General features: G+C 25.8%; 1 protein-coding gene across 1 annotated transcript in view; it reads right to left on the bottom strand.

Moving 5' to 3' along the window:
* LOC132943076 (pikachurin) overlaps positions 1-15174 on the bottom strand; it is an 81849-nt gene that overhangs the window by 63180 nt on the left and 3495 nt on the right. Inside the window, exon 2 of the mRNA XM_061011873.1 lies at positions 1206-1322. Within this exon, the coding sequence (XP_060867856.1) occupies positions 1206-1322 (117 nt within the window). The remainder of the gene's footprint in view (positions 1-1205; positions 1323-15174) is intronic.

The raw sequence follows: 15174 nt of genomic DNA, 5'->3' as shown, positions 1-15174 counted from the left end.
AAAATGTAATGAAAATATTATGATAGGTTAATGACTAACCTGTCATAATTAAAATGGCTAAATTAAAAATATTAGTATAATATTTAAGTTTGTTTTTAGTAACGTAATATTTTTGTTAAGAAATGTTTTATATGCAACAAGTTTTATTTGATTGAATAATAAATAATTAAAACAAGTTGTAGGGTTATCTATGGAAAGTGTCAAGATGATTTTTCCCTCAGAAAACATTTTTATTTCGACGACAATTGTATTTATTTAAAAAAAATAAAGAAAGTATTTTGTTGTTGCTAAGGCATATAACGATTTTTTTCAGAGTACCATGTTTTTGTGTCCGGAAATACTTTTTGTTACAGACGTTAAACATTAATAACAAGAGATTTTTTTGTAAGGTTCCTCATAAAATAAAACTCTTATAGCTCACGAATATGAACAATATCATGTTTGATAAAATATGACATGAATGTAATCTTTATTTTTATGAATATAAGAGTTTACATTAAACACAATTGTATGTTATGTTACATTACAAAATATTATCATCTTATTCATATATATCTAGTAGACATGTGTACCTTTTTGTAAATAATTATTAAATCGTTATTTGAAATATTTTACAAATAAGTTATTTGTTTATTGGTGAGAACAGAGGGTCTCGCCATTTTTGTCTCCATCATTATCTTTTTGCCTAGTTAGACAGTATTTGAGATATAGTTTTGGATAATTATTGCTGTACTTGAGAGCCACAGTATTGATTTAAGGTATAGCAGTTTTTAGTGAATCTATTTGTTTTCATTAAAATATTTGTTTTTATGTTCCTTAAAAAATCTAGAATAGCCGACACACCAAAGCTATTTTAAATTAGGTAATAAAATAGCTATTTTATTTTTATATTTTTAAAGTTTAATTACTTATTTAAATTAAGTATTTAAATAGTTAAGTAAGTTTTAAAGTTTAGTCAGGAAGCCGGTTGAGAGTAGAACCTATATAATTTATTATATTCGGCTGCAAGAATGTACTCGTAAGACAAAAAACATGGAAAGATATTTTGTATGGTACTAGTTTGGTACCACATAATATAATATTACTTATTATGTCCTGTTGTGTAAGATGAAAAGTAAGAATTCAGATCGTGGTATTATATTGCAGTAAACGTGATTGAGATATTTATTGTGCACATTATTAATTTTTGGACTAATTAAGCATACTTGTACAAGTATAACCATCTTCATGTAATGCAAATCCTGTTTTGCAATCGCATTCGAACATGCCGTCATGGAGCTCGTAGCATAGTTGTTCACATGGACTATCGTGGCCACAACGTCCTAAGAAAAGAAAAAAGAAAAAATGTTTAGTATGTTCTATAAGGTTAGTCAACTTACATAGATAATATATTACATTTTAAAATTGTTTAACGTTAGCTCATTGAACATAAAATTGAATGCAGAAACAACGAATATTTTTTCCTAGATATATAAGCATAATTGCAATAATCGTCAGATGGGAAATTTTATTATAGCATTGAAATTACTTTTAGATATAAATATCGATTTACATTAACTTTTTATTAAACTTATTTAGTTGGTACTGGTGAAAACTCATTTTTAAAGTTGATAAAAATATCTATTTTGTACTAATTCCCCGAAAAAAAAATTTTCTACGTAAAAAGTCAATCTTTTTTTCTAACATCAATTTAGATGATTTAGATGAAATGTTGTTTGATTATAGTCATGAAAATCATTAAAATTCAATTTAGAAACAATCAAAACTTGTTTTGTTAAGAAAAAAACACTTTTAAAATAATGAATTTCCTAAATAAAAATATGAAATTCAGAAGTCCGCAGATGCATCAGGCTATTAGGTTTAGGTATCATCATAGTTGAAAGCAATGATAAATCATAGCTTTAAAAAAAACTTTTCCAAGTTAAGCTTTGCTTAGGTACCTAAAAAATAAACAAAAAAGATCGTAATGGAGTGTAAGCGAAAAAATTTCAAACCATTAAAATACTACACTAAGAATCTAAAATTAAATTTAAAGAATGAAAAATAATCGGTGAATTATTTTTCAGAAATTATTGTATATTTATTATTTTATTCATACAATTTAAAGAAGTGCACAACTTATTATTGTTAATATTATTATGAAATTAAAAAAAAAAAAGTAATATTATTCTCTGGTTCAGGTTTTATACAACAATTATAAAGTTTATAAGAAAAAGTAATTTATTTCAAATGAATATCTGCACAAGCCAATCGTTATATATTTTTACATTTAATCAGCGAAAGTTTAAAATAAAAACGTATACAGTATACCTATTATACCTGTATGTATGTAAACCCAATTATAACCTCAATCTTCATAGAACCAAGCAACCAACAAACAACATATAAATGTTGAATACAATATCCAAATATAAATACTAGTAAATTATTTATTCAACCGATAAAATTATATATTTTCATACAATATTTATTAATTATAATATCATTATTTACAATATACCTATGATTACAGTTTTGAGTTATTGATAATTAAAATACGAAAATCTCAGTGGGCCGCTCAAAATATAGGCTGGTAAAATTTGTTTTCATATGACAGTTAGAAATTTGTACAAACAGTAATAGAAAATATAATTGAATCGAAATATTAAACAGTACAGCTGTAACTGTAGACAAAGATATAAAATCTAAAACTCAGCGAGTGGATACTTTGCCAATCCAACGCTGGTTATTATTGTAATTATTATATAATAGACAAAATTAATTGATTTATCATATAATTAACTTCATGAAATAGCTGAATTTTAATCAAAACATTAAAACTTCAGGATATTTTACATATATATAGGTAGATAGTATATACATACAGTTTTCTAAAATTTTAATACCGATAAATGGGCTAGGTTTATTTTATATTGTTTTATAATAATTTGATATTTAATATGCTACTACTACTATCAGTCGTATATTTTAATAAATTAATAAAACTCAAAAATAATTGGTACTATTTTATAAATATATATGATTCTAAGTTGACAATAATCTTATAAAATAAATTGATATTTTACAACAACATAACAAGTAAAAGTTTAATCATTGTTAAACTTTGCAACAAATAAATATAGGTATACCTATATCTATTAAAAGAGTTATAATAAACTTAAAATAATATTTTATTTTAATTAATATATTTTTAAAAATGTATAACAAACAGTAAGACCCAGCTATTAAATATTTTTCATAATTCCTATTTACTTTTTATTTTTTATCCTAGAATTTATATACGTTTTGAAAGCTCAACAAATCGATAAAAATGCGAACTTTATTATTACGTTAAAATATAATCAACGTTGAACCATAAATAAAGGAATTCATTTTTATATATTTTTTATCTGGTAATATATGCGAAGCAAAAACCATGAATATTTGAAATAAAAAAAAAATTAAAATGAGAAAGTTTAAAAGTATCACATAAAGAGATACATAATGTACTTAAGACCCTCTGTCGTAGTTTTTTTTGCAAACAATTATAAATTATGGGTGTTGGAAATTTAACACATATTTTTTAAAACTTCATTTTTAACTTAAATATTATATACGACGATAGACGTTATACATTTATGATAATATAGGCACCTATATTGAATGTACTCGGTTGACGTAACATGCGTATAGCTAACTGAATAATATAATAATGTAATTATTTTTTGTGTGGATTATAAATTATAATAGCAATCTGGCAGTAAAAGAATACATAATAATATTCAAAATAAAGAATCGCAAATTGTACATACGTTTTTTTATAAAAAAAACTGTTGTAAGGCGCGACTATGTTATTATTTTTATAAATGTTTTACTACCAATTATCATAGAACGAATTTTAAAAATATATCAATTTATCATTTATGTACCTTCTCACACTGATTCAACGAAAATCTCAAAAATATCACATTCATTTCAGTTAATGCGTGTAACCATTTATACTGCTTTATTTAATTCCCTTTTTTTGGTTTTAAATCTAGTGGGATAAGCCTTTCCTCTTCAGGATTAAGTATTATTTTTACGTAAACAAAAAGCGTCAGATTCATATAGGTGAATTGTTTATTTAAATTATAATCCTCTAAAAAAATGTTTTAAGTAAAAATATGTGTTTAAAAATTCCACTTTTTTTTAACTATCTATATAGAAAATTGAATCAGCCTAGTATAATGAAGTACTTTATTCTGATTAAACTAACTTAATATATCTATTTAAAATAAGTTGCCATCTTCATTGTATAAGATATTGTTTTTATATAATTTTAAAATTCCCAAACAGATAGAAATGAGATATATGATATTATAAACAAATAGGTAATCTTCTGCAGTAGGTGTCGTGTGTAACTAGTCATTGAGTAATTCACTGTATTGGTGTAATGAATGTGTTTAATTTTAATTCATTAATAAAACATTGTTCACAATAGACGATTCTAAACAGAGACAGTCTATCAGCCCATAATACTAAGTACATTGATACTATATATTGTATTAAAGTAATTTATTTTACTAAGTAATGGGTATCGGTTGAATTCATTTTTGCCGTAAACCTAGCATTTGCTATATTATTAATTATTAAAATAGTATGTATTTTTGAAAATGTCACTGTGTATAGTTAAATATAAAAATATGATATGTAAGGTTTTAAAAATGCACGTGAATAATATTTTTAAATTTCAGCAGAATAACTAAAATTTATATTATTTTTTCTAAATATCTAATTATGTCAAAATTTGAACTTCAAATGTCTATAAAAAAATTTTGTTAATTTCTAAGATTTTTGAAATTCAGTAAGAACTATACCTACTTCTGAAGAATTTTCATTAAAATATCAAGTCTTAACTATGAAAATTGAAGATACTATATATATTTTTAAATTTTTAACTACAAAATAATTTACACATATTGTGACTTTTACAAATTTTTGTGAACATTTAAACTTCAAATTCAAATGTTTTAAAAAAAAAAATATCATGTTTATATTATTGAATATTTTTGAATTTTTATAAGCACAACTTATGTGGAGACTTTATGATTTTTCACTAAGCTGAATAAAAAATAAAAATTCCAAAAAAATGAAATAACTTGAAATTTGGCTAAAAATAAAAATAGATGTCATATCTAACACTACAATTTTAATATTTTTGTTATTTAATTAAATACTAGATAATTTTTAGACTGGTGGATTTTGTATACCTACATTTAAAATTTTAAAAAAAAAATTGTGCTTTTTATTTTTGATATTTTTAAAATGTGATAAGAACAACTTATGAGCAATCTAATATTAAATTGTGCCTATGTATTTTTAATATTTTTCAGCCTTACATTAAATTTTCACGCTTTTTCATCCAACAAATAAAATTTTATTGATATTAATAGAAAAAAAAAACTAAAAATTTGAAAACTGACAATGTCCGTAAACAGCTCGAAAAGAGTCAAATTATTTTCAAAATTATATGGTGTATAGACAATGCTAATATAAACATTCAGTGAAATTTTCAAGTATCTACAGTCATTCGTTTTTTAATTACAATAAAATAAGAAAATTGTTACATGAGAAATCGAATGAATATCAAATCTTAGATTTAAAAAGAAAAATTTTTATGAATTCTAAACTCAAAATAATTTGCTAATTTTTGTGATTTTTCCGTATTTTGTCAAAATTTGAACTTTAAATGCTTATAAATAAAAACTGTGACTAAGGATTTTTAATTTTTTTCATCTGCCTTTGGAACAATAACCTAGGAGGCTTCTATTACATTTGCAAGCTAACGATATATCACGAGCCTTATATTAAATATTCACGTTTTTTTACTCAACAGATAAAATTTTATTGATATTTATAGAAAAAAAAAACTAAAAAAAATGGAAATTGACAATGTCCGTAAACAGCTCAAAGTAAGTCAAAATATTTGGAAAATGTTATGATGTATAGAAAATGCTAACATAAATATTCAGTCAAAATTTCATGTACCTACGTTTTAAAGTTGCACCAAAAACCAAAATCGATTTTCTCGAAAACAGATTTTGCGTAAAAATTCCCGTTTTCCCTTAATTTTTCTTTTGTTTTTCACGTCTTGTTTGAAAACTACTGAGAAATTTTTACTTTTGACCCCCCCCCCCCCCCCCCCCCAAGTACCAACTAGATTCACTTTCTTATCAGAAAAGTTACTGTTGAAGAAAATCCAAGCACTTTTACTGTCCTAAAAGGTGATGACAGCCACAAAAATTAAAAAATGAATAAAAAATAAAAAAATAAAAAAAAAAACACACATCATTGTAATATCAATACATTCATCGCTTCGCTCAGAATCTAAAAGCATCAAAAACAGTTTAAGAGTGCTCCAAAACTTTTATGTGATTACAATTTTGATAGGACATTTTATTTTAAGTTGGTAGAATAAAATAAGGTTGGGCTTAAATTTCCTCATTAATTTGTATAAGCTGACGAATTTACTTAAATTCGTTCTTACTTATTTCGATCTACAAAGTATAGGTCAGTGAAAGAAAACGAAACAGTGTCAAAAACCTAGGAGCTGTATCTTTAAAATTAATTGTTATGGCACATGATAAATCGGTTATCAATATCACAAGTTATTAGTTATTAATTATTAAATATTGATCTATATAAAAATGTATAGTTTTTGTTTTTATATTTACACTAGAGAGTATTAATAGTGTACGTACGTAAATATTGATACTAATAATTTAATTAATTTGTTTTTATTTAACAGTGTATCGTAGAATTGGTATTTAATAAATGTATGCAGTTATCTGGACCCTGGGGCAAAATTAAAACCGTGAGTTTGCAATAGTTTCAAAGGGTAATAATTGATGTACCAACTGTTAAACAATACATTATTTATTGTAAGCACAGCAGTAACACCCACAATGATAATAATTTATACAAACTAATATAATCGATTATCAAAGACAAAATATGTAATTTTAGGTATACTGGGTGTTTAATATCAATGTCAGCATAAGATTTATATGGATAAATGGATTCCAATCGTTGATTCTGACTATAGCGAATAATGTATAATGTATAACATTGATTTTAAGATAGTATGTTATTGTTTTGAATTTTGTGTCCATCAAATTTTAGTTTAGGACAAAAATTGTATATATTATATATAAATTATAGCCCTATATATGAATAAAGAATTTAACACAAATTGTAAATACCTGTCTAGGAGAAATTCATTTTAAAAACAATTAGTTTAATTTTTCAGAAGATTGCAAACAATTATATTTTTTATAAAAGTTATAAGTTATAACATTATAATTTTATGGTATAATCACTTTTAACCAAAGTCTTAAGTCATAAGTTTTCTACTTGTTTTGGTAATTTTGTTGTAATTTGTAAAATAATAATCAAAGTAACTCATCGTATATATGAAGTTATAGTTTTTATAAAAAACGTTTAATGAATCCATCTTTGATTAAGAGGACGTCATGTGCGACGTAATTAATAAGGGACGTAATCACGGCAAGGGGATATCAGGGTATCATATTTTTTTGTTTTTTTTCTTTTTATTGATTCCTCATCAACACGGAAAAAACTGTATAATTTTTTGTTAAAATAAAAATTCATATTTTCAATACGATTTTTTATCTGATTTTCTATTTTACATACCTACGTTAAGTTGAACTGTGGAAGAATGTAGTCAAACAAAATATATACAATATATAACACAACAAAACTTATATTTAATTAAAAGAATTTCTTAGTTAAATAAAATTTTTTGAAGAAATCAATGAAGATATAGGGTTAATTGTGACAATAAAATAAAATTACAGTACAATAAAATTACTCATGAAGGTCTTCTTAAGCTTGCATATTATTAATTGTTAAATACATGTACATTTGTTGTTCTTTCTAGTTTTGGAATATTACTATTTTAATATAATATCATTCATATTATATTGATTATCATACTCAATATACATATTACATATATTTTTTTAAAGATATATTTTAAGATCGCTCTAAGTTTATAAAATGCTGCATAAACAGAATACGAGCACGAGTACCGCTTATCATTGTTCTTTCGAATGCAAATACGCAATGATAATATTATATCATTTGAATTGCATTAAAATGTATAGTAATAATACATATCATGTTTTGCTTGCATCGAATTGAGTGAAACTCACCGCTCTATCTCTATATCTTGCCCGAATCAAAATTTTAATTTTAAATAATATGTAGGTCACTAAAGGATATATATGTGTTTAAACCGGGGAATAAACCTTATTTCGTCTTTAGTCGATAACTTATTCAGTATTATTATTTATTTAATTTCCTTTTGTAAAGGTAGTGCCTGAATAATAATGATAGTTCTCACAAATTTAATCATTCATTACTCAGTAAAAAATTAATACAAATAAATTATTTATTTTCTATTCCAAAATAATGTACATTCTGTACAGTTTTTATACACAAATAGCTGAATGTACGTATATAATAATCGAGATAATAATCCAAAGAATGTATTTTATTAATTTATGGTTTTATGCTAATACATTAATATATTGAATACTCAAATAACATTTTAATAATAAATAATGACGAATTATTTTGTATGATTAATAGAGCAAATACCTACTCGTCCTAATCATTGTGACAATATGTTTAGACAATGAAAACTTAGTTCGGAAACCAAGTAGATTCTTTGGAATGATTTAATATTCATGCATGATAATACATCTAAATATTAGCATATCTCATTTTCTCTAGGCAAGAACAAACTTGGGTATAAATAAGTAAAATACCGTTTGAAAGTGAGTAAGTATTCAAAATAAGTACTTGAAAACTTTTTTCAAATTCTATTAAGAATATCAAACATAAAATACGAAATATATTCACCATTGTCTTATAATGTATTGTTGTTTGAATACCGGGAACACTTGCCTGAAACATATACTTAAACAAATTCTGAATACATGGCATTCCTGTATTAAACGTCGATTGTCTTACGGTAGTCAGTAACACATCAAATAGAAAAATTTTAAGTTATAAATAAAAATTTTTCAAAAAATAAAACAGATGAAAAAACTATTTATAAAAAGACTGTTAAATACAATATATATATAAATTATTGAAAGCTGTTACAGATAAATGATGATAACTATACAATCGTCATTCGTTAGAATATATCATAACTATAAATCATAGACATAGACCTAAAAACTTAGTTTATAGGTCTATGCCATAGATATATGGTTTTATATACAACAACTAGATAGCCGTATCCTTTTTATCATCGAAGTCGGTCGCCATTTACAAAGCAGGCAACAAGGTGGATTGATATCAATCCACCTTGGCAGGCAATGTTTACAAAATAATATTATCACGGTAAATGAAAAATAAATGTAAACATTACCTGCTTTATAAATGGCGACCGACTTCAACATTGGTCACAACTGTAGTATAAATACGGCTATCTAGTTGTTGTATATATTATCTATGATCATAACATTCTATTGCAGTACATACCTACTACCTATACACTTTGAATATTAATAAATTTAGCTTTAAAAAAAACCATTTATTTAATTATTGTTGTTACACTTACACTCCACCCCCTACGGTAGCACCACTGCGTACATCGTACATGTGTTTTCAATGACTTTTAAGTTAGTCGATAGGTTAGCTTAGCCCGCTTAGGTATTAAAATACCTAGATAGTAAATAAAAGTGTATTTACAATGCAAATCATTTTATGTGTTAAAAATTATGTTAAGTATTATAAATTCAATTCAAAAATAGTAAAGTCACAAATTGTTAAATAATAAAATAAGAGTTACTGTGAGTTACTTTATTGCGTGAATTGTACTCTATCTTCCTAATTAGAATAATGAGTTTTGATGTAGAAGGAAAGAGAATAGGTACAATCTAAGTATTAGGTTTACGATATATTTAATTCAAATATTATTTACATATTTCATTTTTTTAAGATCTAATCGTTCTATAGTCTATACGTTTAGTCAAAATTCACAATAGTGAAAAATAAATTAATAGTAAATTAATATTAGAAACGTGTTACATCGTGAAATTAAACGAGAAATATATTTTTAAAGAAATATAATCAAGAAAATAAAAAATAGAATACACATTATTTTTTCCAAAATTTGAGACATGAAGATTTATTCTCTGTGAGTTTTGAATAATTCAATGAACGACAAAACGTGTGTCTTGGCACAAGTCTTCAACTCGTACAAACAAATGAGTTCAAATTGAAAGATCGTAAAATAACGGCGGTGGCGACGATGACGGCAATTAAACGCTTTTGGACCAAATCCATTTTCATTAAAATCCTTTTGTTCCCAGCCGCGGCCAAAATCTCTAACTTATATATCTTCTTTATCGCGTTCTATCTACCGCTACCACCGTTGTCAGTAACCAATCGAATTCAATTATTCCCCCCCCCCCCTCTCTGAGGTCCAAAGGGGCCTGCATCGTTCTCCGTAAATCGGTATACGTCGTATAATAACGACCGGCGGCAGTGCGTTTTCCATCAATAATAATATTGTGTTTTCTTTCTTCTCACATAAAATAATTTCAAGACAGATGTTCAAAACAAACATGTGAAACAACGATGTGTACCAACACTATATTATTATTAAATACGCATATTATAATAATATACTGGGCAATATTTCACACGCAAACGTACAGGCGACGAAGATAGGCATAAGGGTGACAAAGGTGGCGACCGTAACTGTGTATAGATATGTGTTCGGTGCGTTCAACGGCCGCTGCACCGCTGAGCAATTGTTGTTAATCAATACACAAGTTGCCGCTGCTGCCACCGCCGCCCTCTGCCACCCACCGCCACCGCTTTGCCGCTGTTGATAGTACCCGCGGAAGGGCGTCGAATATATGTATATAATATATATATATTATACGTTGAGTACACACCACTGAGTTTGCAAGCGACCTTCTGCCCGAGTCGTGTATAACTGCCGCCTCTAAGGGCATATTTTCTCGAACCCCCTCCTCCAACTATATACCCCTATCTTGTTCACCACCTACAAATTTTTTAAATGTGTATAATTTATACGGACCTGTTGCTCGAGTGTGGCGTTTTATCCGGACATACAACTTTTCCCCGTAACCATATTATCCTCATCCGAACGTTATCCAACTAATTAAACACAATATTATACGTTTTGAAAGAGACATGTCTAAAAAAATATGGGAGAATCGTATAAGTGTATACAATATATTAGGTACCTGACAGAAACGAACTATTTTCTGCGAAATGAAAAATAAGAGTATAGGTAGTAAAGACCTGCAAGGGCCGGGCCGGGCCCTTGAAATAAAATAAAGGGTTGGACAGGGCTTTTTAAGTCTTGGAATTTTAATCCGGACCAGGCCTGGGCTTTTTTTTACAATTTGTCGGGCCGGGCTGGACTTCGAATAATAAATCAGGAGTTGGACCGGGCTTTTTTAAGTCTTGGAATTTTATTCCGGGCTTTTTACGAGCTTAGCATTATTTTCGGACCGGACCAGGCCGGACCGGGCCAGGGCTTTTTTTCATAATATTTTTTGGGCTGGACCGGGTCTGAAGATAAAATTGATGGACCAGACCGGGCCGAAAATTCACGGTCCTTGCAGGTCTTTAATAGGTAGGTTAGGCATTATCATACAATAATTCAATTTTAAATATTAAAGGAATTTAAAATATTCATAAGTACCTATGCGGCTGCCGGCTATGCTAAAAATATATTTGACATAAATATGAATATTAAAGAAAATTTGATATTATATAAATATTCAGTAAACATTCCAGATAATTTATTTTTCTATTTGAACATTTGTCAAGTATCTTTTGGTCGTCCAATGACCCCAGATTATAAATGTTTAATTTAGTTATTTTAAATAAAATCTACGTCGGGTACTTGGGTATTATAGTCAAATACTAATATTTAAGTATAAAATGTAAAAGTAAATTCTTATGAATATTTTAAAATGTATATAACTAGTGCGGCATAGACTGTTATTAAACAGCATTGTTTACTTTAAAATAAAATGAACAAACTAACGTAATAATACTTTCATATATAATAAATTACCTACCCATAACTATTTCGTATAAAAAAAACTTTAGATCCCTCTCATAAATCATTTCTATTATAATTTAAATGTATTGAACCTAACGGTCACTAACGGTCACTAAATAACACATTCTGACCATTAACCAATTGTAGGGATTAATGGTAGTAGGTATAAATAATGTTTATAAAAAAAATTATTTTTTTGCTTTGTGTAAATAAAAATGGTTGAATAAATCTAATTTTGTTATATGATACAAATGTTGAAACGATGATAATTATGTGAAATCAAAATATTATCTTTCGAAGAGATTTTAATATTATTTTATAATATAATAGAGCTACAAAACCAAAAAGTGGAACTCCTTTTAATCAGCAGAACCAAATTTGTGTTGTTATTTTTAATAGGTATTAAATTGAATTGACCTATTACCAAACTTGGAGGTAAGATCGTTTATTTAGTTTGTACATTAGTTTTTACGATATTTTAATTTTTAAGCGAGTTATGACTTTTGAGTTATAACATTAATATGATATTTACACTTTTTCTGTGATATCTATAACCAAATAACTTGCATAACCAATTGAATATCGTAAAATTAATTATACAATTCGCTTTTTTGTTTAGGTATATTTATGTAAAACGAATATTAATAATAATAATAACACCAAGTGATAGTTAAAATTTCCAAATAATAAAAACTTTTTCACTATAATAAATTGTTAATTATAACACAATACCACTATTTATTTTAGTTATTAGCTTTAAAAGAATAATTAATTCGAAGATTTTAATAGTTCATTAATAGTGGATATCACAGTATTTTTATTCATTCCTAAATAATATAGGTACCGAAGTACCTATAAATTATAATTACACATTTAATTTTAATTTAAGCTTTTAAATAAAATATTATCTTCGAAAACAATTACCATAATTATACCATAAGAGATTTAGGTACCTAAGTATAGAGAAGTACCAATATTAAATACACAATTAATGCATTTCAATTATAATGATGTTAAATTGGTGAGTTTAGTGAAACTTCTTCCTCGAAATATGAGCCCGATGGAATGTATCAACATGAGTTATTCACATATTTATGATAATTATTTTCTTGCAATTAAATTTCTCAGTGGATGTGAAGTTTATTATATACATTAATTAAAAATACCCATAATCCAGGTATCTACCAGTACTGTAAGACACTTTATTACATAATACATTTTAATGAACTGAAAAAATGTAAGCTAGGTATTCATTTATTAGAAAACTTATTAAGGAGCTATATGTCGTATCTATTAAATATAGGTTATATATTTCAAATAAAATAGTTTCATGAAAATTATAATAAAAATTAAACAAAAAAAATTGTTTAATATAGAATTACTTATTTTAAATGTCCCATATACATGAAAAAACAAACGAGTACCTACCTACATTTTTCTTATACAAATACTTATATTTAATATTTTTACAAAATATTATTGAGTAAATACATGGGATACATTGGTTTAAAAATGTGTTTAAGCAGACTAAAATATATTTTAAATAAAATTAAACATATTTTTATTCCATAACAAATTGTAATAGCAATTTAATAGCTATTATGGAATATGATATTACAATAAAGGGCTTGCTCCATGAACCAGGCAAATCCCCTTTTTTAGAAAATGTATTTTTTTATGGGCCAAGTAGCCAAGGAAAAAATTCCTTAAAAGTTGGTGTGACAACCAGATTAGTTCGTTATATGTATATAAGTATAGTTTTAATGTTTTTATAAAAAAGGAATCATCTGGTTTCTTTTTTTTTGGTGAAATAATTGAATAAGTCCAGATTTATTTGGTTTTTTATGCAAACAATGATCACTTCTTAACATAATAGGTATATTATGTTATATTATATTATATTATATTATATTATGTTGTATACATACATTATAATCAAGATTATAATACTTATTAGTTTATGACAAATATAATTTTGTTTTATTTAAAATAATTAAAATACATATTTCATAAAAAAAAAGATAATTTTGTGGAACAACCAGAAAAGTCAAATTCTGGTTAAGTTTATTATATTTTTATAATATGTAACATAGACGAACCAATATTGTTCATACACATCTAGTACCTTTCATATAGTTAATAATTATTGTAATTTTAAAAAGTATAATTTTAAAAATTTTCAAACCATAAAAGTGTTTTTTACTCATCTTCAAAAGTTTCTGAAAGCGGATTTGTTAAGTTTATGAGTTGTTTCATTATAATTATGTTATTTTACAAAACAAAATCAAATTTTCATTGTCAATAAAGAGAGTATAGGACATAATATATGAGTCTTAATATCCACTCAAAGGGTTTAAACTTTAAACACCTTCTATAATCCTATGAAAGAAAACTGTATACTGCCAATTATATTTAATTTAATTTTAATTTATTTATTAATTTATAGATGCATCATACATCTTTTATACGCTAATCTTATTTTTACGTGTATGAAATATAAAATTAATTTTAATAATTAAACATTAATTTTAGTACTATCAATGAAAGAAATGAGCATCACGTTTAAGTATACATATTTATAAGCATATCAAGTATATAAAGGAGTTTATAAGTATAAAATAAGTAAGTTAAATTAAATTAAAATTAAATTATAAATTGAAGATAATTCGTAAAAAAAACACTAGGTTTTGTCAATTTGCATCGATTAAAATAACTCTTCTTCCGCATTAGAGTTTTTCCCCTTCAAAATACCTTCCTGTTTTTTATACATATAATTCATATATTTTAACTTCCACTTTCTTTGTATATTTAATAAAAATTGTTTTGAGTAGGTAAATATTTAACAACTTATCTGACGATTTCCAAAATAAGGCAAGTCTCTATATTATGATACCTACATGGAGGGGGGAGTCATAATGAAATCGAACACCAAAAAGTACATTTAAAAAGTTTAATAAAATGTTCAACATTATATTTGAATTCCAGGGGGGCTGGGAAATGAACCATCTTGCCAACCCCCCCCCCCCCCACGGGCTTAGAAAAATATGACGAAAAATGTTTTTACAAATAAA

This window comes from Metopolophium dirhodum, chromosome 4, assembly GCF_019925205.1.
Source record: "Metopolophium dirhodum isolate CAU chromosome 4, ASM1992520v1, whole genome shotgun sequence".
Taxonomy (NCBI): Eukaryota; Metazoa; Arthropoda; class Insecta; order Hemiptera; family Aphididae; genus Metopolophium; species Metopolophium dirhodum.
This window is presented reverse-complemented; position numbering and strand designations above follow the sequence as displayed.